At 44.8% G+C, this 27,001-nt stretch overlaps 1 protein-coding gene and 1 long non-coding RNA gene across 5 annotated transcripts in view; one reads left to right on the top strand and one right to left on the bottom strand.

Moving 5' to 3' along the window:
• The first annotated feature begins 19 nt into the window (after positions 1-19).
• On the top strand, positions 20-25,729 carry LOC138849702 (uncharacterized). The gene is made up of 2 exons (XR_011388752.1): positions 20-159; positions 24,343-25,729. It is a non-coding gene; the product is annotated as an uncharacterized lncRNA (long non-coding RNA).
• Positions 231-27,001, bottom strand: part of KDM1B (lysine demethylase 1B) — a 171,382-nt gene continuing 144,611 nt past the window's right edge. For 2 of the 4 annotated variants that reach the window (XM_017350451.3, XM_017350452.3), the window contains 12 exons: positions 24,502-24,678; positions 24,083-24,157; positions 19,091-19,228; positions 17,892-18,063; positions 13,483-13,610; positions 12,416-12,547; positions 11,470-11,544; positions 8,000-8,116; positions 7,263-7,388; positions 5,986-6,108; positions 4,507-4,659; positions 231-1,896 (listed from right to left, as the gene is read on the bottom strand). In XM_017350451.3, coding sequence (XP_017205940.2) covers positions 1,813-1,896; positions 4,507-4,659; positions 5,986-6,108; positions 7,263-7,388; positions 8,000-8,116; positions 11,470-11,544; positions 12,416-12,547; positions 13,483-13,610; positions 17,892-18,063; positions 19,091-19,228; positions 24,083-24,157; positions 24,502-24,678 — 1,500 coding nt within the window. In that variant the 3' untranslated portion in view covers positions 231-1,812. The remainder of the gene's footprint in view (positions 1,897-4,506; positions 4,660-5,985; positions 6,109-7,262; positions 7,389-7,999; positions 8,117-11,469; positions 11,545-12,415; positions 12,548-13,482; positions 13,611-17,891; positions 18,064-19,090; positions 19,229-24,082; positions 24,158-24,501; positions 24,679-27,001) is intronic. The other 2 variants (XM_070074314.1, XM_051832574.2) reach the window with 1 other exon arrangement.

The raw sequence follows: 27,001 nt of genomic DNA, 5'->3' as shown, positions 1-27,001 counted from the left end.
GATGTCTTAACTTACACAGGTTTGGATAGCATTTCTCCATGGGGTAAGGATTTCAGAGCCGGGATTTTTAAAAGGAAATAGCCCCACAGCTTACGATTTTAAAGGGATTTTGTTAAACTGCCAATTTAATAATTGTTTGTGATCACTTGCTACAAGAAGGTAAGTAGTAATGCCTGTGACAAAGTATACAGATGGAGATAATGCAATGTTCATCACTGCAGTACACAGGGTAGTTTGAAAAAACGAGTCTAGTTTTTATTAAGCAGTTTTACACAACAAGCTATTCATGATCTGCAGTTCAATTACAAAATCTTCAGACAACACTGAAAAACATTCAGAGTAACTTAGGAAAAAGTACCATAGTTCCTTAACAAAACAAGATGTCAAATGAAGCACGTGACTGGAAGCAGGAAGATACACATTGACCATCCTTTCTTGGGACTCCTCCCTGCTTGCAGTGCAGCACAGCAACTAATAATTTACTGTGAGCTTCTTCAGACTTAACACATGCTATTTAAACATTGTAATGCAGAATACTTTCCAGTCAAAACCAGTGAGTCAGCCTAAATACCAATGTTTCCCATGTTGGCTTGCTTTTGTCATATCATGGGTGGAGGGTGTGTGTCAACTCTAAAACTCACTGCACATTCTTTGCCTAAGATACTTTTTCTACTTCTTTAACTTTAAAAAATATATTTTTAAAGTGGCTATAGTCATTCTTGCCTCCTCCCATCTGAAAGAATTAAAACCTGTAAATTGAATTAGTTTCTGGCAGAACAGGCATTTTGAAGACCCTGAAACCAATGGTTTTGTCATGAGTAGAAGTAGTAGTTTGCCTTGTTCTTAGGCTTTCAAGCTATGGCTTATAGAATGTGCAGAACGTACCAGGAGAGCTCACATTTTTCTTTAGTTTTCCAGTGGACCTGCCTATGGAATAGTGTAAACATAATTAGGTAAAAAATATTCCCGGAGACTGAATCAACTGCTTTTAAAAAGATACCTGGGGAGGAGTTACTACGTTACTGTTACAAGATCATTTTGTTAATGATTTCCAAAAATTCGGGCATTTAAAGGTTGCTACCACTCAGATTTGGCTGTAAGGAAAACCAATATTCTGTGTCTTCAGTATGAAGATTACACTACCCATTTTCCAGTAATGTAACTCTTCTGTTGAAGGGACAGGAAAACTTGCTATTTTGCCAATGTGTGCAAAAAAGTAAAAGATTTCATCACAAAAGATATCTGAATTTAAATTTCTTTAGAACAACATGTAATGGGAAGCAATATGTACAGTATTTATAAATAGCCTCGAAAATTGGTTTTACCCTCGACTGGAAATTTGTGCTGTATCAAAAAAAATTCTATCTAAATTTTTAAGTAAAGGCTCAAAAGTGGTGCTGTATAAAAATATTAAGGCCCACTGGTAAAGATGCTAAATCACAGAAGAAAAACTCATGGCTTTTTCTGGTTATTGATTCCTGCTTGGTGAACTTGGGTTCTTAAGTGTATGAAAACTACTCAGCCAACCATGCAAGAATCATTCCAAGGTCTCAATTTAAGGTATTCTGCCTTATAATGAAATCCAGAAGACTTACAGCACAAGTTAGAATTTTGAAATATGCAAATAAATGTAAGTGCATATAAGGAATTGTGGGGTTGGTGCTTTCAGAGTGGTGAAATGGATTTACTTTATCACCTTAGTAACATTGCAATTTTGGTCTCCAGAGTTTTTCTCCCTTGTGAAAATGAGGTTTAACATGTTTCAGACTTTACCATTTGTGGTATAGAAGGCTGGGTCCAGATAAATTCTATTTAAAATGCTGCAATCTTGCTTGCTTCTCGAACACCACTCAAATATGCCCCTGTAACAGTTTGTGGGAAATGCCGGTTTGTTGCCTGTAAAAAATAATTGCATAATTTGAGATCATAAAGAATTCAAATGGTATTAAATAGTAGTGTAAGCTCATGTTTCTTTAGTTAGAAGACTTGTACCACTCCTGTGTACTCATGTCAACACCATTCATCTCTGGTATTTTATTTTTCTGGTTTTCTTGCCAGACTTCGCCACATTGATTTCATTCTACAATATATTCAGCAGTCTGCAAAGTATTATGTGGCACTTCCTACACACACACATTTCTTAATACAATGAACAAGACACGAGTCTCTCCCATCATAAGTAATGAAGCTGGTACAGTCAGTGACAGCTGCAAAAAAATGAATTGTGGTTCATCCAGAGATGGAGATTTGCTGTCTGGGTAGAGCAAAATAATAAAGGTTAAGAGTTACTCAAAGGGATCTTAAGCTCAATAAGGCAAGACATGAAGGCTGCTGGATTAGGAGGAGGTAAAGACTGTTAAGAAAACAGGGGCCTGTGCTGTGTTGCAGTGGGTTAAAGCCCTGGCATGCAGTGGCAGCACCCCCTATGGGTGCCAGTTCGAGCCTTGGCTGCTCCACTTCTGATCCAGCTCTCTGCTAATGCACCTGGGAAAGCAGTGGAAGATGGCCTAAGTTTTTGGTCTCTTAACACCCCTGTGGGAGCCCCAGATGAAGTTCTTGGCTTTAGATTGGCTCAGCTCCAGCTATCATGGCCATTTGGGGAGTGAATCAGTGATGAAGTCTCTGTCTCTCTCCCCCCCCCACCTCTCTAACTCTTCTAAATAAATAAATATTAAAAAAAAAAAAAACAAAAACTCACTTTCCAGGAACGGTTGTAATGGACCTAGAATAAGCAAGCCCGGAGAAGAAAGCAGACGGCCTGAATTAATGATTTGTGATTAGTTATTGCTGATCTGGGACAGAGGAAAGGGTAGCTGAAGTGGAGGTCAACAGCAGGATGTGGAGAAGAAACAGGTGCAGTTCCATGTGGAATTGAAGTTGTCTAAATTGAGGCTGGGTTCTGGCACAGGTTAAGCCATTGCCTGTGATGCCAGCATGACGTATGAGTGCCAGGGGCCTGGTTCCTCCACTTCCAGTCCAGCTCTCTGCTAATGCACCTGGGGAAGCAGCAGATGTCTCAGGTACTTGGACCCTTGCCACCTATGTGAGAGACTCAGACAGTTCCTGGCTTAGGCTTGGCCCAACCTCAGCTGTTCTAAACATTTGGGGAGTGAATTAGTAGGTGGAAGATCTCTTCGAACAAATACATCTTTTAAAAGTCACATAAATGGATGGCTGCATAGGAAAGGAAAACATAAAATGTCAACAAATGGTGGGGTCAGTAGGAATCCCAGTTACTAGTGGGGGATAAATGTGGCAGTAGCAGTAACCTAGAGAAACAGGCTTTTCCAGGAAGGTGAGTAGTAATTGTATTAAAGCAAGAGACATGGCCACCTCGTGGAAGCAGCCGACAGCTGCTTCCAGGCACGCAGCCGTTACGCTCTCCCTGCAGAGCTGACTTCCCAGGCCGAAGCATGTCGAAGTCGTCTGGTTAGAGATCACAGCTGCAGTGGGCGCTGCCAGCAGAGCATTTAGTCACGGCCTTGAGACACACTTCCGGTCAAGTTTCTAACCCAGTCATGCCCATGCAAGGAGCTTCCACCACACAGAGAAAGTAAACACTCCCACGGTGGCCTGGGGATCCAGCCACCAGTTGCTGGAGCTTTCCAGTAGCTTTTCAAAAATACGGAAGTTCACATGTTAGTAAGGAATTTTAATTTTTTAAAGCAGCTGGCTCTTTTAAATGCATGGCCCAAAGTTGCCTTTCAAGGATTGGGCATTTGGACACGTAGCAGGCAGAGACAATTGTAATAGGAACCCTGAGGGAACCAGGCAGGGAGGGAAAACAGCCAAAAGCCCCAATAACTAGTTCAGAAACAAGTTATGAAGCAAGAAGAGGGTACTACCAAAGAACATGAGAAAAAATGCTCGGAAGATAAAGCCAAAAATTTATCACTTTTGGGGGGCCCAGTATCTAGTAGTTCAGATACTACTTGGGACACCTGCATTCCATATTGGAGTACCTGGGTTCAAGCCTCAGCTCTGCTTGGATTCTAGTTTCCTATTACTGCACACCCTGGGAGGCAGCAGGTGATGGCTCAAGTCGTTGGGTCCCTTGCAACTGGCAAGGGAGATGTAAATTGAGTTCCCGGCTCCTGGCTCCAGCTCTGGCAGCCCAGCCTTGTAGGCATTTGGGGAGTACAGCAGCAGATGGGAGCCTGTGATCATGTCCATGCTGTTTGTGCCTCAAAAGTAAGTGTCTTGGCATAAAAATTCCTTTTCAAAATACACAAAATAATGCACTATTAACAAACCATGCATGGCTTTCAAACCTTTGCACCAGTGTGAATTCTTTCTTCAAGTTGGATTTTACCATGAACTTTTTATGGTGCCCCATATGATACACACACACAAAATACACAAATACAAAATCTGGAATAGCTGGAAGAGTAAAGAATGCTGCCTCTAGTACAGGGTTTGAGAAGGCTGCTGCTTTGAGTTCAACACAATTTCACCTGTTTTTTTAACTGGGCATATACCACTTTAATTAAAAGTAAAAATCCATACCTCACCAGCAAAAAAGATGGTTCCTTGTATTTCTTCAGCAATGATGTCGTAGGCCTCACCGCTTCCACATGTCTTCACAAAGCTATACGCCATGTGTATCCACGGCTCGGTGCTCCACCGGGTGACAAAATACTTTATGGGATCTGGGACCTCCTGAGTCCAGCAGAAAGAGGTCATAAGAGAAGAGATTTAGACACGTGGTGCCACCCAAATCAAGTAGGCATTTGAACCTCCCTCTGTGACCAGAGTTCACTCTGCAGCACTCCCTGTGCTCCCCACCCCTTTAGACTACCAGGCCCCACCCTTGCACAACACCCACACACCTGGACTTCACCCTTTGCTGCAGGCACAAGCTCCCTGCCCTGGGCCAACTGCAGAGATTGGCAGGAGAGAAGTCACTGGGCCAGAAACAGGGAGGGAGGAAGAGTGGAAGCTGAGGGCACTGAGCCAGGATCCCTAACAGGCTTCTCCATGGAACAGGACAAGGATGTGTTTCACATTTGCCACATTAAAATAGTTTTGTCAGCTGGCCTTGGACAAGCATCCCTGTGAAAAACCTCTCTGGAAACTGCTCAGTTCCAAACACTAATTTAGGGCAAGTTTTTAGACAAGCCCCAGCTAGGGACCAATGTGACACAATCACATCACTAGCTTGAGCTTCTGCTCTGGAATCAGTACCCCAGCTGGATGTCCTCTATCTCTATGTGACTTCAAAATTCCACAGTGACTTCTTATTTGGGAAAGACAGAGGCTACGGCTTTATAAAGATGCCAGGCTGTGCCACTTGGTCAGCTGGCATCTGGCACGCACTGAAGAAGACAGAAAAGAGCAAGTCTATATGCAGAGCACAAGACGATTCAGGACAGTAGTCAAAGCTTCTAGGAGTTGAGCAAACAGAATCCATAGGAACTAGGAGCTTTTTACATCCATCCCTAGGAGAGAAGGGAGCAGGTGCGTGCTGTGAGGAGAGAAAGGAAGACAGCTGTGTAAAAGGACAGGGCGGGCACTGTTCCAGGGTGAGCTGAGCTGTGCTCCCCAACCCCAGCCGCCACCCAATGCTCATGTTGAAGCTTGACCCCCAGTGCCTCACAGTGACTCCTATTTGGAGACAGGGACCTCACTGGGTAATGAAATTAAACTGGGTAAGGGTGGGCCTGATCCAGTCTGGTGTCTTAGATGAAGACACAGACATGCAGAGGCCAAGGTCATGTGAAAACGGAGGCAGGAGACAGCAAGCCAAGGAGAGTCCTCAGGAAACCGGCCCTGCCGGCACCTTGATTCTGGATTTCTAGCCTCTAGAACTGCAAGACGATTTTGGTTGCCTGAGCCATTCAGGCTGTGGCCCAGCTCAAGCAGCCCAACGAACACTCAGGTGGGTCCTGAGTACTGGGAGGTAACCCCTTCCTGCTCAGTGGCTACTTCACTGCGAAGCCATCAGAGTGAACAGCAGGCACTGCCTTCTCATCGAAGCTCTCTGACCTGCTCCTTGAACAGCTCCCGGAGGGTGGCCATGCACTGCTGCAGCACCTGCTTGTCCTCCAGAGTCCTCAGGGATGCCACCGCCTCCCCTGCGATCACGGACATGAGCACGCTCTGCTGCTTCTGGAGACGCGGCAGGGACAAGAGGTCACTGAAGTCTTCCAGATGCCCAGTTCCCAAGAAGCAAGGGGCTTGTCGCACAAAGCCAGTCACACCACTTCCCACTGCCCCTTATCCTCACCTCAGTGCCACACTCATTCCCCTCTCACACACACACCCACTCTGCCGCCCCCTGCTGGCCCAACACTTGAGAGGCCCCTGCTGCTCACTTAGCAAACCTTGTTTAAGAAGTAGAGATTGAGAAGGGAGATCCATGGGAAAAATAATGGGAAGAAACCCTTAACATGGTAAAGAAATTCTGCCCTTGGCTTCTATGGAAAAACTACTTTTTAAAAATAGTCTTGTATCATTTTTCTTTAATTATTCAAGAGGCAGACACAGAGAGGGCTCCTATCTGCTAGTTTACTCCCCAAATGTCTGACACAGCCAGGGCTGTGGCAGGATAAACTGTGAGCCAGAAACTCAATCCAGGTCTCCCACAGAGGTGGTCAGGGACCCACGTACTTGTGCCATCACCTGCCACCTTGCCGGGGTTTGCACTGGCAGGAAGCCAGAACTGGAAGCAGAGGCAAGACTTGAACCCAGGCGCTTGGATATGGTACCCAGGCATCCCAAGCAGCATCTAATCTGCTGCAGCAAGCGCCTGCCCTGTCCTGTGAAACCTCTGAGTTTCTTGAAAGTGAAAGCAGAAGACCACAGCTGCTCTTCTTTCATGTGCTGGCAATTCAACAACAGGGGAAGTCACTTGGCTTTCAAGTTGCAGGTCCGTCCTCCCTCCTCCCCTACCTCTCCACTCTACTGACACCACAACCCTCTCCCCTGGACCACCACATCCCACCCTTCACAGCTCACTGGGGAACCCTCAGGAAGTCCCTGGGTTTGTGGTGCTGGCATAGGCTTTCCCTAAGAACGCCCCTGTCAACCTGAAATAACTGCTTCTACAAGCACCAGTGCCTGTCTCAGAAGCCACAGTAGTGCCTTAAAAAATGCGGCAAATATTGGGGGTCTGTAGGCAAGTGTGCCAGTGCTCCCCTCTTGCCCAATTATGAACACACATCAAGCAATCCCACAGTATTCAATCATTCTTGAGCTGGATGCCTGTGTGAGTGCCAAGCTCTGAGCAGTGAGTGCACGCCACATTGCCCACATATCTGTACCTGGGGATCCATGTCGTAGAACACAGCAAAAAGCCCTCGCTGGCTGGCACTAGGAGGGACGTGCCCAAAAAAGTCAGCCCCTTGAACTTTACTGTCCCAGAATCTGTAAGGGAACTGCAAGGCAATCTGGAAGGCAAACGAGAGGGAGACGGTTCAGTGTCTCTTGCTATCAGAACCTCAGGCAATCGAGCAGTTTCTGAGAAGCCAGAGGTGGCTCTACTCTAAAAACAAGTTCCAAACAGCAACACAGCGAATCCCTCCCGCCAGTCCCCCACCGCCTCTGCTCCGAGAGCCTCCACGCCATCCTCCCACAAAGGTGGAACTCACTGACCACCTGCAGGCTAATCGGAAGCAAAACGTCCGCCACGCACTTCCCTGCCACGCACAGCCAGCCCTGCTAAAGGAGACTAAAAGCAGGGGAGGTGAACCCCGTCCCCACCGCGGCCAGTGGCTGGAAGGCAGGCGAGGAAAGCAGGGGAAAGAATCGAGAATTGCTTTAAAGCACATTCAAATTCCGAGTAACAGGATTTATTCTGAAGTCAGAAGTCACAGAGCTCAACCAGCTCTCCTCCTCTTGCTTGCAATTAGCCTTTTATATTCTTCAGAAACCATGACTCCAACAAAAAGGAAATCTTTGAATTTTACCTGGCTCCAAAGACACCTTCCCCCCCATCAGAAGTTAACTCCCTGTGTCTGATTTTAACCCCTTTTGTGCTGAGGCCAATGCCACTTGTCACCTTTTCAATGATGCCTGCGCCTAAGCTATTGATGGCCTTCATCTTCTTCTCTGACAACGGCGGATTAAACTGGATGGCACCTTTCTGCAGTATGGCCAGCGGCACAGTGACTAACACCTGTGGGAAACAACACAGTTAACACACAGCAAAAGGCTCTAACTCCACAGCTGCTCTGTGGGCTTATTTTCAGGAAAACCTCAGCACTGTTGCCAGCCATGAGATTGTCAACATTCCATGTTGTTACCCTGACTGGTAAGAACAAGGGCTGCCATGGGCAATTGTACAGGTTGTTTACAGCACAAGAAAGCCTGGGTTGAACAGAAGTGGCATCCACACAGAGAAATTTGCATTAAGATCCTTATAGCTGGGGCCAGTGTTGTGGTGCAGTGGGTTAAGCCACCACGCACCAAGATGACATCCCATGTTAGAGTGCTAGTTGGAGTCCCAGTTGCTCCACTTCCAATCCAGCTCCCTGCTTCTGTCCCTCGGAAAGCAGCAGAAGATGGTCTAAGTGCTTAGGCCCGTGTCACTCATATAGGAGACCCAGAAGGTATTTCTGGCGTCTAGCTCCTGGCTTCAGCCTGGCCCAGTCCTGGCCACTGTGGCCATTTGGGGAGTCAGTCAGTGGATGGAAGACCTTTTCTGTCCTCTGTCACTCTGCCTTTCAAATAAATAAAATACATCTTATGGTTCAGTTTTCCTAGGTCAGAAGAGTCAGCAGGTCCCAGTCGTGAAAACCAGTACTACATATGGAATCAGAAAAACTTTGTATATCACTCTTAAGACACACTAATGTGCAGCCAAGCCCCACCACTTATCTCTGCCAAAAAAAAAAAAAATCTATAAAATGGAGACAATATTTATCCCACTAACCTTAAAGGACTAAGGTAATACTTAAAACCAAAACTTCCAAGATTTGTCAATTTGCTTCCTTAGTGATATAACACCATTGCAAACGCTGGCAATTTGTATAATCGGATAAAGCAATATGATTTTTTTTTTAAGGAGAAAGTAATCTATTGTAGAGTCTCAAGTGGATAGATTTGATTCCTGATAGGGCTGAGGAACCAGATGCCGAGCTGAGCCTTCATGAATGATTCTGAAAGTCAAAAAACTAGGCCACCACAGAGCTGCTCCCTCACCACACAGGTGGGAAGTGTCTGGCTCCACAGCTGAGGCACCTCTTCAGAATCAACCTCCCACAGAACCACCTGCACCAGGCCACATGCCCTGCCTCTCGGCTCCCTTGTCCCGAAGCGCTGGACTCAGGGGCCTCCACTAACCCTGTACCAGAACCCAACACCTAGGCCACTGTCTTTTGGCAGCAGAGGTGGTGGCAGGGAAGTAAAAGCCATATAATCCCTTCCGAATCCCAGGCGAGTGTGCTGGCCATCTGCTGACAACCACCGCTGTGAGGGAGTCTGGCCAGAGTGAGTTTACGTCTCAGCACCTGCAGTGCCGGGTACCACACCAGGATGACCAAACCCTGGCAGAACCCTGGGCTCTCCCACATCTACTCTGGCTCTCATCCGAGATTTCCTATTTGGCTTAAGCCCCATGTCCAGGATCAAAGGAAGCTCCAAGTTGTTCAAAACATTTCTTCTATATTCAAGAAGTTTATAGTGTATTTACAGCTATTAGCTATCATACAACCAAAAAAAAAAAAAAAAAAACCCAAGCCAAAACACCAGTATCATACACACAAAAACAACTACCCAGTTTGATTATATACAAAGGGACTTCAAAAAGTCTGTGGAAAATAGAATACATTTTGGTGCCAATAAATTTTGAAATCCATGCATACAAGGGGGTCTTCAAAGAGTTTTCATGGAGAATGCATATTATGAAAAACCATGCATGGATTTCATTTTTTTTTTTTTTTGCACCGAAATAAACATCTAATTCCATTCTCTCCCTAACTTTGTGAAGTGGCTGCATGTAAGAACTGTGAGAAAATAAGTAAAATCTAGATGTTTTCTTAAAGCTTTCAAAAGTGCAAGAACTAGGGTAAGCAGGCAAACTGGCCACACACTCTAGTCAGGAACTCAAGCTGGCTGGCAGTGGAGGCAGCCAATGAGGCCTGGCACAGGTTTGTGGGTCTCCCCCGGTGGGCTGGAAAGCCTTCACTCACAAGTGTGGGTACACATCCAGTACAGACGGTGCAATAGGAGCGTTTTTTTAAGGAGAGAGCAATCTATTGTAGAGCCTCAAGTGAGTGGACTTCAGATTCCTTAGCAGGGCTGAAGAACCAGATGCTGAGTTGAGCCTTCACAAACGCTTCAAACACATGACCAGACCGATTCAATGAGTATCTCTGCGGAGGGATCTGCAACCTCTGTGAGCACCTCCCCATGACTGAGCAGCCAAGACTGGCTAATGGCAGGGGTATCAGGATACCACCCAGCTCATGCACGAGACCTGCCGTCTCCATGTACACAACCCAAGTACTACAAACGTCAGGGCGCATGACACGAGTTTTAGACAACTGAAGAGCGGATAGTACAGCCAGTCTAGGAACCAGTGATGGTTCAGCAGTGATATTTTTTGATAATTACTTCAGACATAACTAAAATTGAAATCGATGTTCACGGCTTATTAACTCCCTTCTACCCCAATTACGTGCTTTTGTTCTCTAACACATTACAAATCCAAGTGTGATTTCAGGTACTGGATTCAGCTGTACCTGTACTGTCCACCTACTCAAGTTTGTACAGCAAGTTCAGGTCATATGAAAGAACTTCTTAAAATTTAAAGTTGAAAACATAGAACTGCTTGATCTGAGAAGGATTTGACAATAAACCACAAACAAACTTGGGGAGTACAGAATTAAAGTAAAATGATTTCTCTAGTGCAGGATTTCTCAGAGCCTTTAACAGTTAACTGCAGGATGGAGTACAGCTTATAATCCTTGCCAAACTTTTCTTTTTTAAAGGTCATGTAATTATTTATACATTTTTGAATTTTGAGAAGAGAGAGAGAGAGGGACAGACACAAACAAAACAGATCTCTCATTTGCTGGTTCACTCCCCAGATGCCTGCAACAGGCAGAGCTGGACTACACCACAACTAGGAGCTCTGAACTCCATCTGGGTGTCCCACATGGGTAGCAGAAACCCTCCCAGGGTAGACTTTCAGTAAGAAGCTAGAATGGGAAGTGGAGCCAGGACTTGAACCCAGGCACTCCAACATGAGATGTGGGCATCCCAAGTGACATCTTAACCATTAGGTCAAATGCCCACCCTGCAGGCAGCGTTTTAACCACCGCACCAGATGTCCATTCCAAATGTCTTTTTCTTTTCAATCCTGAGGTACACCATTCAGAACTCCAGCTGCCATGAGTCTCCGCAAGTGTAGTGTTAGAAAGCAGGTGGGCACATGTATACAGTGGAGACATGCAATTCTTCAGCAATTCGACAAGCCCCCCTCCCCCCCCCCCCGCCGCCCCCCTCCAGCAGGATCCTAGCACTTGCCTTCTGTGCAGAAAACCCGGCGCCATCAGTAGTTGTGACCTGCACTTCCTCTCCAGTGTAATCAATGCTCTGCACCTGCCCAGGAAAAGCAATTATGAAAGACAATGAGGGATGGAACCATGTGATCCTGATCCTTTCTGATTCTCCTATGATGTGAGTTTACACTTCCAAGGCTATGGGGAACCATTACTTGGCATTTAAATATCTGAACAATAGCTAGAGTGGAACTCAGGGACTTAAAATGTGTAAGCAATGTTAAATTTGGAAAATATAGGGCCCAGCATTGTAGTGCAATGGTAGCTGCCACTTGCGATGCTGACACCCCACATGAGAGTACCAGTTAAATTTCTAGCTGTTCCATTTCCGATCCTGTTTCCTGCTAATTTGCCTAGGAATGCAGCAGGTGATGGCTCAAGTACCAGCAATTCCTGGCTCCTGGCTTTGGCCTGACCCAGCCCCAGCCATTGTGGCCATTTAGCCATTGTGGCCAGTGCATGGAAGAGAGCTCTCTTTCTCTCCCTCTCTGTTGTTCTCCCTTTCAAATACATAAACATAATAGAAATTATTTAAAAAAGAACTTTGAAAATTATTTTAAACTGAAATGTGTATGAAGATAATCACCTCTAGGATTACAGCAATGTACACTACAAATGCATTGGAACAGAGTTGAAGGGAAAATGTCATTGGGTTAGGGAGGTTGGCAGCAACTTGAACACTCTGTGATTAAGGACAATGCACCTGGGCCAGTACTATTTCCAAACATTAGTAACCCTAACTGACATGGCCCAATGCTATGATCAAGGGCTGTGACCACAGCACAAAAGTAGCTGCAGACACTGGCTGAGGTCAAAACCTCCAGTGGTCTCCTGAGTATGCCACAGGCCCTGGACTTCACCTCCCTCCAGAACAAGGTTAGCCAGAGCCTCCCACTGCCATCCATACTCACTGGAGATCTGAGCCGAATATCTAGCCCTTCAGCCAACTTTTCAATGATTACGGAGTAGCCAGGTGTTAGCAGGGTGTGGTCGCCGGCAAACTGGGCAAAGAATTCATTGTGGTCCCAGGAGCGAGCAGACACCTAGGAAACAATGGGAAAGGTTGGGAACTCAGAAGTGAAAACCCTTGAGCCTGAGTCTGATGGCCACCCAAGGCAGGAGGGCAGGGCTACCAACCCCTGGGCCATTGAGGGGAATACACAGAAGCCCAGGTAGTTTCCGGTGTCCACGGGAAGAAAATCTCTCAGTAATGCACCGAAAAGTTTCATTTAGAACAAGAGGTCTATGTGATCTGAGTGTGGGTACCAATCCTTGGTGAAAATAAAAGCTGACTTTATACACTGACAACTCTGGCAAACCAGAATTCCATGACGTAAGGCTGCATTTGGTCAACTCCATTTATAAATATGCCAACTATCTGTCTTCAACATGGAAACTCTACAGAGGTTGATACCCAGCTGGATTTGAGAAAAATGCAGTGTGATTTCACTCAGTACTTGGAATCAAATGGAACTGAAAAGGTACCAAAGAGGACAAACTCACTCCTCTGTGGAGTGTCCACTGAAGATGGAGAGGGGGCAGCGCTGGCTAAATGAGTTACACAAGCTTATGTTTATTTTAGTTAGATTAACAGACCAGAACGGCGAGGATGCGGTACTGTGGTTTCTTGACAGCAGTTTCACACTCCACAGCTACCCAGAACGCCTGCAAGACCCATGCACAGGGCAGGAAACCGGGTGGTCCAAGGGCAAGGCCTTGGCCACCCAGGTTCGCCCAAGATCAATGCTTTCTCTGGTTCTTCCTTTGCTTCAAAGGCACATTAAGGGTTTCTCTTGCTCTTTAAAAAATATATTTACAAAAGAAACCACTGCAGGTTTCACAGGCTCTCACACTCGCAGGCAGCAGACCATTCTTCCGTTTTCCCAAACCATCCAAGTTCAACGTTCAGACATGCAAAACACACAGGATGTGCAGCACACACCTTGGCAAAGGGCGTGCTGCACGGGCTCAACCTCACCTGGTGGAGGTTGCTGCCACAGGCATACTCCAGGTTGCTGAGGTGGAACTGAAGCACCTGTCCTTCCAGCTCACTGAACTGGATACCCGATTCCTGAATGAAAGCTTTGTAGATCTCCTCTATCTTTTCTATAAGGGGAGGGGTCAGAGCAGGGGAAACAGTTTTAACAGGATTCTCCATTCCGCCTACTTCGCTTCCAACCTCCCTCACTTGGCAAAACCCAGAACTTCCCACATCTCTTCCCCAGGAAACGGGAGGGAGAGCATCTCTTCTTAGAGCTGGTTTCTCTCAGGAAGTGAAACTTCACGTGGGAACAAAGCTTGTGGGTGCTGTATCTTCAAAAATGTTTCATTTCTGCTTACAAACTGTCTCTTATTTTGCTTAAGATACAGAAAAGGTATCCCTGCACATATACATCCTCCTGACTTACAGAGAAAAGACTGCATCCCTGTCCGGTCCCTCTGCCATCACCTGGAAGTCAGGTTCCTATGCCACCTCATGTCAGCTAAGAGGCCTGTATAGAATAACTGCTGGCTGTCACCTTTCCCAACCGGAATAGCGCCATTACAGACTCATCACACCAGCTGTCAGCCTCAATGTCAGTTCCCTCCAAAAACCACGGGGAGGCAAGGCTAGCGCATGGTAACCTTTCAGAAGTGACAACTACCTGCCCATTTACAGGCTCTACTGCCAGATCTTTCCTTGGTAAACTCTAACCCTGTAGGATTGCTGCTCCCACTCTCCCCCTGCCACCCTACTCCCCCAGATCTATCTTGTATGGTCCAGCATGCCCCGGTACACTGCAAGTCTCTAGCTTCTCTTTGTGTTATCAATATAAACACGCTCTGGAACTTTTTATCTTGAGAGGCAGAGATACCGAGACAGACCATGCTCCTTCACTCCCCAAATGCGCACGATGGCCCAGGTTGGGCTGGACTGAAGCCAGGAGCTGGGCACTCAATCCAGGTGTAGGGACACAACTATTTAAGCCTCCCAGGGTCTGCATTAGCAGGAAGCTGGAATCTAAGAGCTGCAAATCAAATCCAGGTACTCCAATGTGGTACTTGAGCACTTTCACCAGTCTGTTAACACCCACCCCTGGAATTTTTAATTATGTAACTTCTGCAAAGTCATTCTAATCACTGTCTCACATTCCCTTTTGGGTGGCTGCGGGAGAGTTCTGGCTTCACATCTGAAGCATCTTAGTGTACTACTTTTAACTTTTCCAGTGATGACAACCATCTAACACAAATATTACAGAATCCAAGTGTGACTAGAAACAGACCTGAGTATTGGTTAACATTTTTTCTTTTTTATAACTCCAAGTTCTCATTAAAATTTTTAATTATTGGGGAAGGCATTTGTCATGGCTGTTAATACACTACTTAGGATGATTGAATCCCATACTGGAATGCCTGAATTGAACTCTTGCTGGGTTTCTGATCCTCTACACTCGCAAGGCAGCAAATTATGGCTCAAGTAATGGTACCTCTGCCACCCAAGTGGGAGGCCTGGATTAAATTTCCTGGCTTCTTGCTTTGGCCTGGCCCAGCTTTGGCTACTGCAAGCATTTAGGGAGTAAACTAGCAGATGAATGATCTCTGTCTCTCAAACAAAAATGAAAATAAATATTTACAACAAAATTTCCAGTTCTTACACTAAATTCTAACATGGAGGATGTCTATGGGACCTCTGAATTTGTGCTGGGCTTTTGTTCCCAGACCCCTGGGCTTTTTGCCACTTCCAGTGTTTCAGGAACAATCCTATTCCTGCCTGCTGATATGGAGCTCCTATTTTCCCTCCAGTCTTGTGGAAGGGGAAGAACTAAGATGGTTAAAACAAAATATAAAAGTTTAAACAGATTGAGAAAGGCTTTGATGTAATTTTTATGTAATTATATTTATTTTTTTATTTTTATTTTTTTTGACAGGCAGAGTGGACAGTGAGAGAGAGAGACAGAGAGAAAGGTCTTCCTTTGCCGTTGGTTCACCCTCCAATGGCCGGCGCGGCCGGCGCGCTGCGGCCGGCGCACCGCGCTGATCCGATGGCAGGAGCCAGGAGCCAGGTGCTTTTCCTGGTCTCCCATGGGGTGCAGGGCCCAGGCACCTGGGCCATCCTCCACTGCACTCCCTGGCCACAGCAGAGGGCTGGCCTGGAAGAGGGGCAACCAGGACAGAATCCGGCGCCCCGACAGGGGACTAGAACCCTGTGTGCCGGCGCCGCAAGGCGGAGGATTAGCCTAGTGAGCCGCGGCGCTGGCTGTAATTATATTTATTTTTTAAAGATTTTATTTATTTGAAAGATAGAGTTACAAAGAGAGGTCGAGACAGAGAGAGAGGTCTTCCATCTACTGGTTCACTTCCCAGATGGCTGCAACGGCTGCAGCTGCACTGATCCAAAGCCAGGAGCCAGGAGCTTCTTCCAGATCTCCCACATGGGTGCAGAGGCCCAAGGACTTGAGCCATCTTCTATTGCTTTCCCAGGCCATAGCAGAGAGCTGGATCATAAGAGGAGCAGCCAGGACTCGAACTGGCGCCCAATATGGGATGCCAGCGCTTCAGGCCAGGGCTTTAACCCACTGCGCCACAGCACCGAACCCCTATGTAATTATATTTAATTATATTGAAAAGCTTTAGCACACATGCTGTATGAAATGGAATCTAGCTTCTTAAGTATTTGTATTTTTTCACCAATGTGTAAGGTGAAATTTCACACAGCTGAGAGACTGATTAGCAGGATATAGATATAACCTCTGTAGAGATGTGTGCACTATTAAAGCTTTTAAAAATGCATTAATATTTTATTAATAAGATAAAACAATTACTGAACACAGTAAGTATTGCTAAGCCCTCCTTAATAACTTTTTTAAAGTAAAGCCAAGGCAAACTAACTTTTTTATTTGGTGACTCTGAAATGTAAAGAAAATGCCAGTCCACGTGAGTGATCACAAAGGTGCAAAATACTAACCAAATTCTGTAGCCTTCAAGTCAGCCTGACAACTGATCTCGGTGCCAGGAAATTTAACAACCTACCACTTGGTTTGGGAAGTGAATTTAATTAAGTTTCCCTGCTGTTTGGAATATACGTAGGCACTTCAAAAAGTTCACAGAAAATGGAATTAAAAAATGTTTACTTTGGTCCAAAAACTTTTTGAAATCGTGTATATAGAAAGAGGTCTTCAAAAAAGTTCATAGAAAATGTGTATATTATGAACAGTCTATACATGGATTATAAACATTTTTTGCACCAAAATAAATTTATCTTTTAATTTGTGTTTTCTATTAACTTTGTGAACTTCCCGGTATTTCTGATAAAGTTCTGTTTTATGGTTTCTCAGCCAGCACTTACTAAGGATAAGAGGAGGTGGGTTAATTAAGGGAAGCGGGAGGATAAAAATAAGACAGTGGCTGCCACTGAGTTTATCCCCAATAGTGATGAAATGTCTATCAGTCTGAGAACTGAGAACCCTTGCAAAGAGACACAGAGTTGAAGCAAATTAACATTTTCCAAACTGAGTTCACACGTTAAGGAATTTCAGCAAGTCTCCAAAAACTACAAGTTGAACTGAATAAGTTCAAGACAGGTTAAATAAATATTAATTTACAAAGAAAAAGAGGGCTGGTGCTGTGGCTGCTCCCCTTCTGATCTGGCTCCCTGCTAATACACCTGGGAAAGCAGAGGATAACTGTCCAAGTGCTTGGGCCCCCGCACCCACGTGAGAGACCCAAAGGAAGTTCCTGGCTCCTGGCTTTGGTCTGGTCCAGTCCTGCCCATTGCTATTTGAGAAGGGAACCAGAGGACAGAAGACATCTCTCTCTCTCTGCAACTCTGCCTTTCAAATAAATAAATATTTAATAATAAAAACAAAGAACTAGCAAAAGAGTAAAATCTCAGCTGGCACTTGTATGAAATAAGTCAGTGTAGGCAGTCCCATTTCCTAAAGAGCTCTGGTTTAAGTACCAAAGATGAAAGATTTTGAATTAAAATTCTTAAATTATAATATACATTCTTGAATCCTTAAGCAAAATGCATTGAAAAAAAAAAAAGGAAGATTGAAGACATCCTGGCACAGAGTTTTAGTTAGAAAAGACTTTACAGAGTGACAGTTTATTCACACAGGGCTTACCTCACGTCTTCTTAAAGTAAGTTCCTCTGGGAAATTTAAAATTAAACAAATAATTATGTAAGGCTCATGTGTGTTCTTACACACACAAGCATGTAAAGGGTGCTTGGGGAACTTCTGTTCCCCTCTGAGGAGCAGACTGGAGAATTCATCAGAACAACAGGACTGCCCAGAGACCATCCCCACTGCAGACATCCAACCTCAGGAACCAACGATGCTACTGCTGATCAATCTTAGGTTAGCACGAAACGAGGATGGAGCCATCAGAACACATTTCTCCCCATACCTCCTAAAGGGACATCTTGGAGCTGAGTCTTATCCTTCCTCCACTCAGAGACAACATCCAAGAGAGCATTAAAATGAAAATCCATGCGCTTGTCAATAGTGGGGTCAGTTATTCTTCCACCTTCCTGAATTAAGTCACATCTTTCTCCAAATTTATGCATGCTGATGCCAAGCTTCAAAATAATAAGAATAAGAAGGTGAAAATTTTTCCTGGAAAAAATATTTACAGATTCTAAACTGAAATTAGAGCTCTCATGGAGAAGAAGGTCTGGGAGCTAAAAATCGAGGCTGAAAGTGCATAGTGGTGAATAGCGAGCAGTGAGAAAAGCAGATTACTTCCACAGGAGTGTAAGGGTGACAGCAGCAGCACTGAGGCCATGCACTCTGCCTTCTGGGCTAACACTCAGAGGCATGCACTACCTGGCCTTCTTACTCTGACGTTGTACTTCCTCTTGTAAGTGAACACACACACGCAAACACTCACACTGAAGCCAACATTGAATTTATCATCAATGAATGTTTCAGAATAAACCTTGGGGCTACCAGGTCTTCAAAGAAACCACATGAGGTTGCCAGATGAAAGACAAGATGCCCAGTTAAATAAGACTTTCAGATAAATAATGCATATTTTTAAAGTATAAGTATGTACCAAATACCGCACACAAAATATTTCATGTCATATTTGGGATGTACTTGTACTAAAAAATTACTTGTTTATCTGAATGTCAAATATAAGAATCCTATAGTTTTATCTGGTAAATCTGACAACCATGGAATTGTGAAGTAATCAAGAGATCTGCAAATACTACACAAATATAATAAAAGCTCTTGAAAAAAAGAAGGAAAAAAATCATCTATGCCTTCTCGTTCTACCTTCCTGGGAAAGCAGAGCGTAACTGTTTTTTACTTCCTCTGCAAAGGGGATAAAGGGACTGTTGTATGTTATCACTTTAGAGCATATTAATACTACACACACACAAACAATTTTGCTTTTCTTTATCCACAATAAAAATATTTTTTCAATTTTTTTTTTAAAGGAAAAAGAACCTAGTTCGGCAGTAATACAGGCAAGGGCTATAAACAATAATCAAATGAAAAGATGACTATTTCACCCATATACAGTAAATTTTAAAATAATCACAGATCACTAAACTATGGTAGTCCAACATTCTTAAGCACACAATAAAATCTTAAACTCACTTGCTCACACATTAGCGCTACTGGGTTGTTAATACAGCCATTGACAATCTGGGGTCCTCTTCCCACTGTGACACCTTTGAAAGATTTATCATCCCACACTCGGCCTCCAATTCTGTCTTTGGCTTCCAGGACAGTCACCTGAAAAGAAAACCAGGGCAGCTAAATAGTACAGATAGTCATAGCAGACACATTGATATAAAAATGTAGAAGGACACTGTTCAATAACCTCCAGATTTAGTTGATTTATTCGACTTCTACAGAAACAATGTTAAACAGAAGGCAGTGGGAACCGAAGCCAAAGCAAATGTTCCAAACAAACAACCAGAGAAGACAAGTTTAGTGCAACAGCTAAGATGCTGATCAGGTTGCACCACGTTGGAGGACCCAGCTGGAGTTCTGGCTCCCTTGTTTCTGATGCAACTTCCTGCTGGTGCGTGCAGTGGGAGGCAGAAGATGACGCCTCAAGTGCTTGGGTTCCTGCCACCCACAAGGGAGACCTGCATTGGGTTGTGGGCTCCTGGCTTAAGATGCCTCAGCCTGCCTCAGCCCTGGCTGTTGTAGGCAGCAGAAGGAAGATTCTCTCTCTCTCTTTCACTTGCTCTTTCTGCCTTTCAGATAAAATGAAAATGAAATTTTTAACAGTGTTAACAGACAATCAATCCAGAATCTAGCCTAAGAGACGTGAGCAGTCCGCTGAGGAACCCCTCAAATTGGCTCCTTTCAGATAATATCTGATGAACTAACACATAAAGCACACCTTGAAAGCTTTTACTACATAGTATTCCAAAAATTGAGACACAATTAAAAACTAGGTTAAGGAGGTGATTTCTGTGATGAAATACCTATGAATATGGCAAAATTCCATCAGCATTGCAAATAGGCCTAACTTCCATACGACACAACTATTATTTTAAAAAAGAGCAAGCCGGCGCCGCGGCTCACTAGCTACTCCTCTGCCTCGCGGCGCCGGCACACCGGGTTCTAGTCCCCGGTGGGGGCGCCAGATTCTGTCCCGGTTGCCCCTCTTCCAGGCCAGCTCTCTGCTGTGGCCCGGGAGTGCAGTGGAGGATGGTCCAAGTGCTTGGGCCCTGCACCCCATGGGAGACCAGGAAAAGCACCTGGCTCCTGGCTCCTGCCATCGGATCAGCGCGGTGCGCCGGCTGCAGCGTGCCGGCCGTGGCAGCCATTGGAGGGTGAACCAACGGCAAAAAGGAGGACCTTTCTCTCTGTCTCTCTCTCTCTCACTGTCCACTCTGCCTGTCAAAAAAAAAAAAAAAAAAAAAAAAAAAAAAAGCATGTACCGCTCTGTGCAGGCCTGACCAGGTTGGTCCCACACTTAGGGTCTTTTGTCTCCAAAAATTTAACACCAGTGGGGCCGGCGCTGTGGCTCACTAGGCTAATCCTCCGCCTGCGGCGCCGGCACACCGGTTTCTGTCCCGGTTGCTCCTCTTCCAGGCCAGCTCTCTGCTGTGGCCCGGGAGTGCAGTGGAGGATGGCCCAGGTGCTTGGGCCCTGTACCCCATGGGAGACCAGGATAAGCACCTGGCTCCTGGCTTCGGATCAGCGCGGTGCGCCAGCCTCAGTGGCCACTGGCGGTGAACCAACGGAAAAAGGAAGACCTTTCTCTGTCTCTCTCTCACTGTCCACTCTGCCTGTCTAAAAATAAAAAAAAAAAAAAAATTTAACACCAGTGGCAGGACAGCTGCTCTCCAGTGGACAGGCAGGTCTTGCCGGCAGTCCCGGGATTCAAAGTGCCACACTGCCCTGGGCTGCCTTGGACGTATGAGAGTGCTACTCACTGCAAGGTCAGTCCTTTCATTTCTGGATCCCTCAAAGCACTACTTCACATTGTTTACGGTGTTCCGACTTGGCATCCCTCAGATTCCCCAGAGGAATCTATTTCACACCCGTGAGCCGGGTGGGGCTGGTCTGCTGGGGATCTGCCTCATCAGAGGCAGAGGCGAAGGGGAGAGTCAGAGGGGTCCTGGACGTTCTTTCTCAGGCTAATTCCACACCTTGTCAAACCAAAAATGTTACGATTTATAGTTCTACCCTCTGTCTCTGACTGCAGTTTTACACAAAATCATCTATTCCTAGCTTCTTTTGGAAGACTGATTAAAAAAAATCTTCCCTAGACTTTAGGTAACTATTAATAACCTTCCTGTAATATTAACTGTAGGATTCTCAAGTAAAACACAAAAAAACAAACTGTGGCCCTAATATCTAAAGCTGAAATATCTGCAGAAAATATTTCAAAATGTAAGCACATTTCCTATAAATCCAACTCTGTTTCTTTTGTGGGCTATATAGGTAACCCAAGACAAGGCTACCATTCCATCAACAGGAAACCTCTTGCACAAACTCTTTTCAATTTTTATAGTCTCTAAAAAATCATCTCGCACAGAAGATAGTGTGGAAAAAACGTGTCAGGGCAAACATTTGGCTCAGTAGTTAAACTGCCTCTTGGGACACCGGCATCTCACATGGGAGTGCCTGGCTCATGTGAGCACCTACTCTCCAATCTAGCTTCCTGGCTGTTACAACTCTGGGAGGCAGGAGGTGATGTCTCAAGTAGCTGGATCTCTGACACCTGGTTCTCAGACCAATTCTGGGCTCCTGGCTTTGGCCTGGGCCAGACCCAAAATGTTGCAGGTATTTGGGGAGTGACCCAGTGGACAGAAAGGAGATCTGTCTCTCTGTCTCTCTCATTGTCTCTCCGCCTTTCACATAAAAAATGAAAATAAATTTTAAAAAATAGTGTCATTTCTTTTAGCCAGATAGAAAATAATGAAAAGATTAATTCTACTTAATTTATACCTTGGGCTTCAGTGACAACCAACATCCTAATAAAATAAGTAGTTTTTGCAAAAGGAGAAAGATGTTAAGACCTACCAAATCACAGGAGTCTAAATTTGAATGAATTTAATGATAGACCCTGAATCACTAAAATTGTGTTGATACTGTCTACTCTAATTTTGAACTGAAACAAGGGAACAGTATGTTATTCTATCCCATCTTGGGGAAATAAGTTACCTTAAAAAGGTACAGCACTTTAAAACTCGAAAAAATTCAGGGGCTGCAAGTGTGGTGTAGCAGGTTAGGATGCTTGTGATAATGGCATCCCACATTAGACTGCCAGTTCAGGAACCAGCTACTCTGCTTCCAATCCAGTTGCCTGCTAATGTGCCTGTGAAGGCAGCGGATGATGGCCCAAGCACGTAGGCCCCTGCACCCATGTGGGAGACCAGGATGGAGTTCTTGGCTTCTGGCTTTGGCCTACCACAGCCCTGGCTATTGCAGACATTTGGGGAGTGAACAAGTGGATGAAGATATCTCTGTCTCTCAAGCAAAGGGTCTCCTTTTATAGAATAAGACTCAAAGGGTGTCCCTGATTTGCCTAAGTGGATCAAACAGGCTATTTCAGAAACTTTTACACAGGAGATGGTGAATTCCAAACTACTGTTGGGCTTCCCCAGTCATTTCTGTTTGTTACTAACAACAGTGAAGAGCTTCTGCCTCTAGTTAGTATTTCCTCTGACTTGCTCATTAGAGTCTAAAACTGGGTCTTCAAAAAGTTTACGGGAAATGCATATTATGTTTTTTGTTGTTTTTTCAAATTTAATTTTTTAAAAGATTTTATATATTTGAAAGGTATAGATACAGAAAGAGAGTGAAAGAGACATAGAGATATCTATTTTCCAATCACTGGTTCACTCTTCAAATGGCTACACTGCTGGGGATGGCCAAGGCCAAAGTCAGGATCCAAGTTTCATTCAGTACTCCCAAGTAGGAGCAGGGGCCCAAGGACTTGGGCCATCTTCCATGTTTTCCCAGGTGCACTAGCAGGGAGCTGGACTGGAAGTGGAGCAGCCAGTGCCCATATGGGTGAATGCTGGCATTGCAGGTGGTGACTTAACTCATTATGCCACAACACTGATCCTGAAAATGCATATTATGAAAAAACTGTATGGGTTTCAAACCTTTTTTCTTTTAAATATGTATTTAATTTGTATAGGCAGAGTTAGAGAGAGAGAGAGAGACAGACAGACAGACAGAGACAGAGACAGAGAGAGAGCTCCCATCCCCTGGTTTACTTACCAAATGGCCACAACGGCTGGGGCTGGGCCAGGCCAAAGCCAGGAGCCAGGAGCCAGGAGCTTCTTACAGGTTTCCCACGTGGGTGCAGAGGCCCAAGCACTTGGGCCTTCTTCCGCTGCTTTCTCAGGTGCATTAGCAGGGGGCTGCATTGGAAGTGGAGCAGCCAGGACGCGAACCAGCACCCACATGGGATGCCGGCACCGCGGGTGATGGCTTAACCTACTACCTGACATTGTTGGCCCTGGGTTTCAAACTTTTTGCAGCCAAATAAACTTATCTTTTAATTCCATTTTTCATGAACTTTTTGAAGTAGTCTTGTATTTTTCCTCTACTTTTCCTTATTAAATCAATTTCAAAGGATCTAGTGTAAAGACATTTTTCTTTTTTTATTATTTTAATTTTATTATTTTATTATTTTTTATTTTTGACAGGCAAGAGTTAGACAGTGAGAGAGAGGGAGAGGGAGAGAGACAGAGACAGAGTTATAGACAGAGAGAGACAGAGAGAAAGGTCTTCCTTCCATTGGTTAACTCCCCTAATGGCCGCTATGGCCAGCGCTGCGCCAATCCAAAGCCAGGAGCCGGGTACTTTCTCCCAGTCTCCCATGTGGGTGCAGGGACCCAAGCACTTGGGCCATCCTCCACTGCTCTCCCGGGCCACAGCAAAGCACTGGACTGGAAGAGGAGCAACTGGGACTAGTACCCAGTGCCCCAACCGGGACTAGAACTCGGGGTGTGGGTGCCACAGGTGGAGGATTAGCCAAATGAGCCACGGCGCCGGCCAATGTAAAGACATTTTTCACTAAAATCAGAACTCATTTCTAAGTCTTGGAAAATTTAGACCCACAAAGCAGTTAACCATCTGATTCCACCTACATATTCCAAAAAATCTTACCTTAATTCCAAAGTTATGCAGTTGCCTAGCAGCTGCTAATCCTGCTGGACCAGCCCCGATTATGATGACAGATTTCTTTAAAAAGAAAAGAAAAAAAATTCTGAGGACAGCAATGATAACAATGTTCTGTTTCAGTTGTTCTAGAAGGTACTAACTGCCAAGCAACAAGAGTTTGTATTTTCCTCATGTCCCTAGAAAGGAATTTTCCTAAAGAATATGGTGGTACTTGTCTTTTGTAATCTCTTCTCCTTTTTCTACAGTCTGGAGAAGCAGGGCTTGGGAAAAACACACATTCTACAGAACTCTTGCTTCTGAAGTCTTAGAATGCTAACGTGACTTTCACTCGTGTTAGTAACAGGAATGTACTGGCACTTGTCATGAGTGGTGGCAGGGTTACTGCTAAAACTACAGCCACCTACACTGTGGTAGTCTTTAGGAAGAAGACACTGGTCGGCTCCCACGCTGAGAACGCCTGTGTTGATGAGACCTTTTCTCGTCATAAAATAAAGTATCCTTTCCACTTCCTGAACGCATCGGATGCGCACAAGACCCCGGACGATGATGTGAGGGATGCATTTCTGCGGAGTAAGAGCTTCCTGTGTTTGGAAATGAAACCAAGCTGTTAAAAAAATCTCAAGGAACTCAATTCAGTGGCAAGAAACAAACAACTCAATTAAAAAATGCACAAAGGACTTAAGTACACATCTCTCAGAAGACATACAGTTGGCCTACACATATATGAAAAAATGCTCAATATCACTGATCACTAGGAAAACGCAAATCAAACAGCAATGAGATACCATCTCACTGGTTAGACTGGCTAGTATCAAAAATATGAAGTGTTAACAAGTGCTGGAGAGAATGTGAAGCAAAGGGAACTCTTGCACAGTTGGTCAAAATATAAATCAGTAAACCACACGGAGAACAGTGGAGACACCTAAAAAAATTTTTAAATAGCTGCCAAATGACCCAGGAATCCCACGTTTGAGTATACTCCTGTAACCAAAGGAAACGATACCAGTATGTCAAAGAGACTTGCACCTCCACGTTCATTGTAGCACTAGTCACAATAGCCAAGACATAGCATCAACCCAAGTGTCTTAAAAACTGATGAATGGATAAAGTGTGCTATACACACACAACAGAATAGTATTCAGCCTGAATAAAAAAGTAAAGCTTGACATCTGTGACAACATGGATGAACCTGGAGGACCTTATGTTAAGTAAAATAAGCCAGTCACAGGAAGACAAATATTGCATGATGTCACTTATATGTGGAATCTAAAAAGTTGAACTTATAAAAGTACAAAGTAGGGGCCAGCACTGTGGCATAGCAAGCAAAGCCGCCACCTGCAGTGTTGGCATCCCATATAGGCACTGGTTGGAGTCCTGGCTGCTCTACTTCCAATCCAGCTCTCTGCTATGGCCTGGGAAAGCAGTAGAAGATGGCCCAAGTCCTTGGGTCTCTGCACCTGCATGGGAGGCCCAGAGGAAGCTCCTGGCTCCTGGCTTTGGATCAGCTCAGCTCTGGCCATTGTAGCCAATTGAGGAGTGAACCAGTGGATGGAAGACCTCTCTCTCTCTCTTCCTCTCCTCCTTTCTCTGTATAACTCTTTCAAATAAATAAATAAAATCTTTAAAAAAAAAGAAGCACAGAGTAGAAGGGGTTTCTAGGAGGTTGGCAGAGGGGCAGTGTGGGGGAGATGTTGGTCAAAGGATCAAAATATGTTACAGGCAGACATTTGGCAATCTGTTGTACAAGATGGTGACTACAGTTAATAACAGTATATTCTACCCTTGAAAATCACTGAGAGTAGATTTTAAGTGTTTTCATCATAAAAAATGAAGTAATACAGGTATTGTGTGATTTAGACATTTCACAATGTATACATATTTCAAAACATTGTACACAATAAACAAAATTTTTAATTGTGAATTTAAAAATTAATTTTTAAGGAACAAGGCATTTGGCACAGTGACTGTGATGCCCTTGGGACACTCATATCCCACATCAGAATTCCTGGGTTCAAGTACTGCCTTCAGTTCTGATTCCAGCTTCGTGCAGTGCACACCCTGGGAGGAAGCAATAGTTGGTTCCTCAAGTGGTTTGGTTCCCTACACCTGTGAGGGAGACCCAGCTGGAGTTACTGGATCCTGGCTGTTGTAGGTATTTGGGGAATGAGCCAGAGAATGGAAAAAAAAAAATATCTGTTACTCTAATAAATAAATTTAAAAAACTTTTAAAAATTGACATTCCTACTCTGCTCTCCCATCTCAGTCTACCTTCACCCCTTCCCAGTGAGTGCCGTGTGATGCCTGTAACATTCACTCAGCCCCAACAGGGAGAACATCACAGGACTTGGCTGACTGAGGGAGCAGAGGTGAATAAAGCTGAACCCCTGCTGTCAGGGGTTTCTAATCCGATCTTTGGTGCTCTGTTCTCCCTTCTAGCATTATCACTGGACCCCTGTGGACTGAACCTTGCACCCAACTCTTACTCACTAGACACTTGCACTCTGACTAAATATGGTCTGAAGTGGTGGCTTTCCTCATATAGGTCAAGCATCCCTAGTACGAAAATCCACAATCTAAACGGATTTGGGGGATCCTCAATCAGTAAAGTCTATGCAATATTCCAAAATCTGAAAACAAACAAACAAAAACCCCAAAATAGCCCAAATCCAAAACACTCCTGGTCCCAAGAACTTCAGGTAAGGGATAATCAACCTGCATGCAGTTGTCACACTTGGGAAGTGCTACTATCAGGTAGTGGAAAGAACCAGGGATGACACTAGACACTGTGCCTTGCATGGGACAGCCCTCACCACCTCAAGAATGAGCCACCCTACACGACAGTGCTGAGGCTGAGGAATCCCATCCCAGGTCAGGCAGCTCCTCTCCATCAGCAAGGCACCTGAT

This window comes from Oryctolagus cuniculus, chromosome 5 (genome assembly GCF_964237555.1).
Source record: "Oryctolagus cuniculus chromosome 5, mOryCun1.1, whole genome shotgun sequence".
In the NCBI taxonomy this organism is placed as follows: Eukaryota; Metazoa; Chordata; class Mammalia; order Lagomorpha; family Leporidae; genus Oryctolagus; species Oryctolagus cuniculus.
The sequence above is the reverse complement of the archived record's forward strand: the minus strand, read 5'-3'. Positions and strand labels throughout refer to the sequence as shown.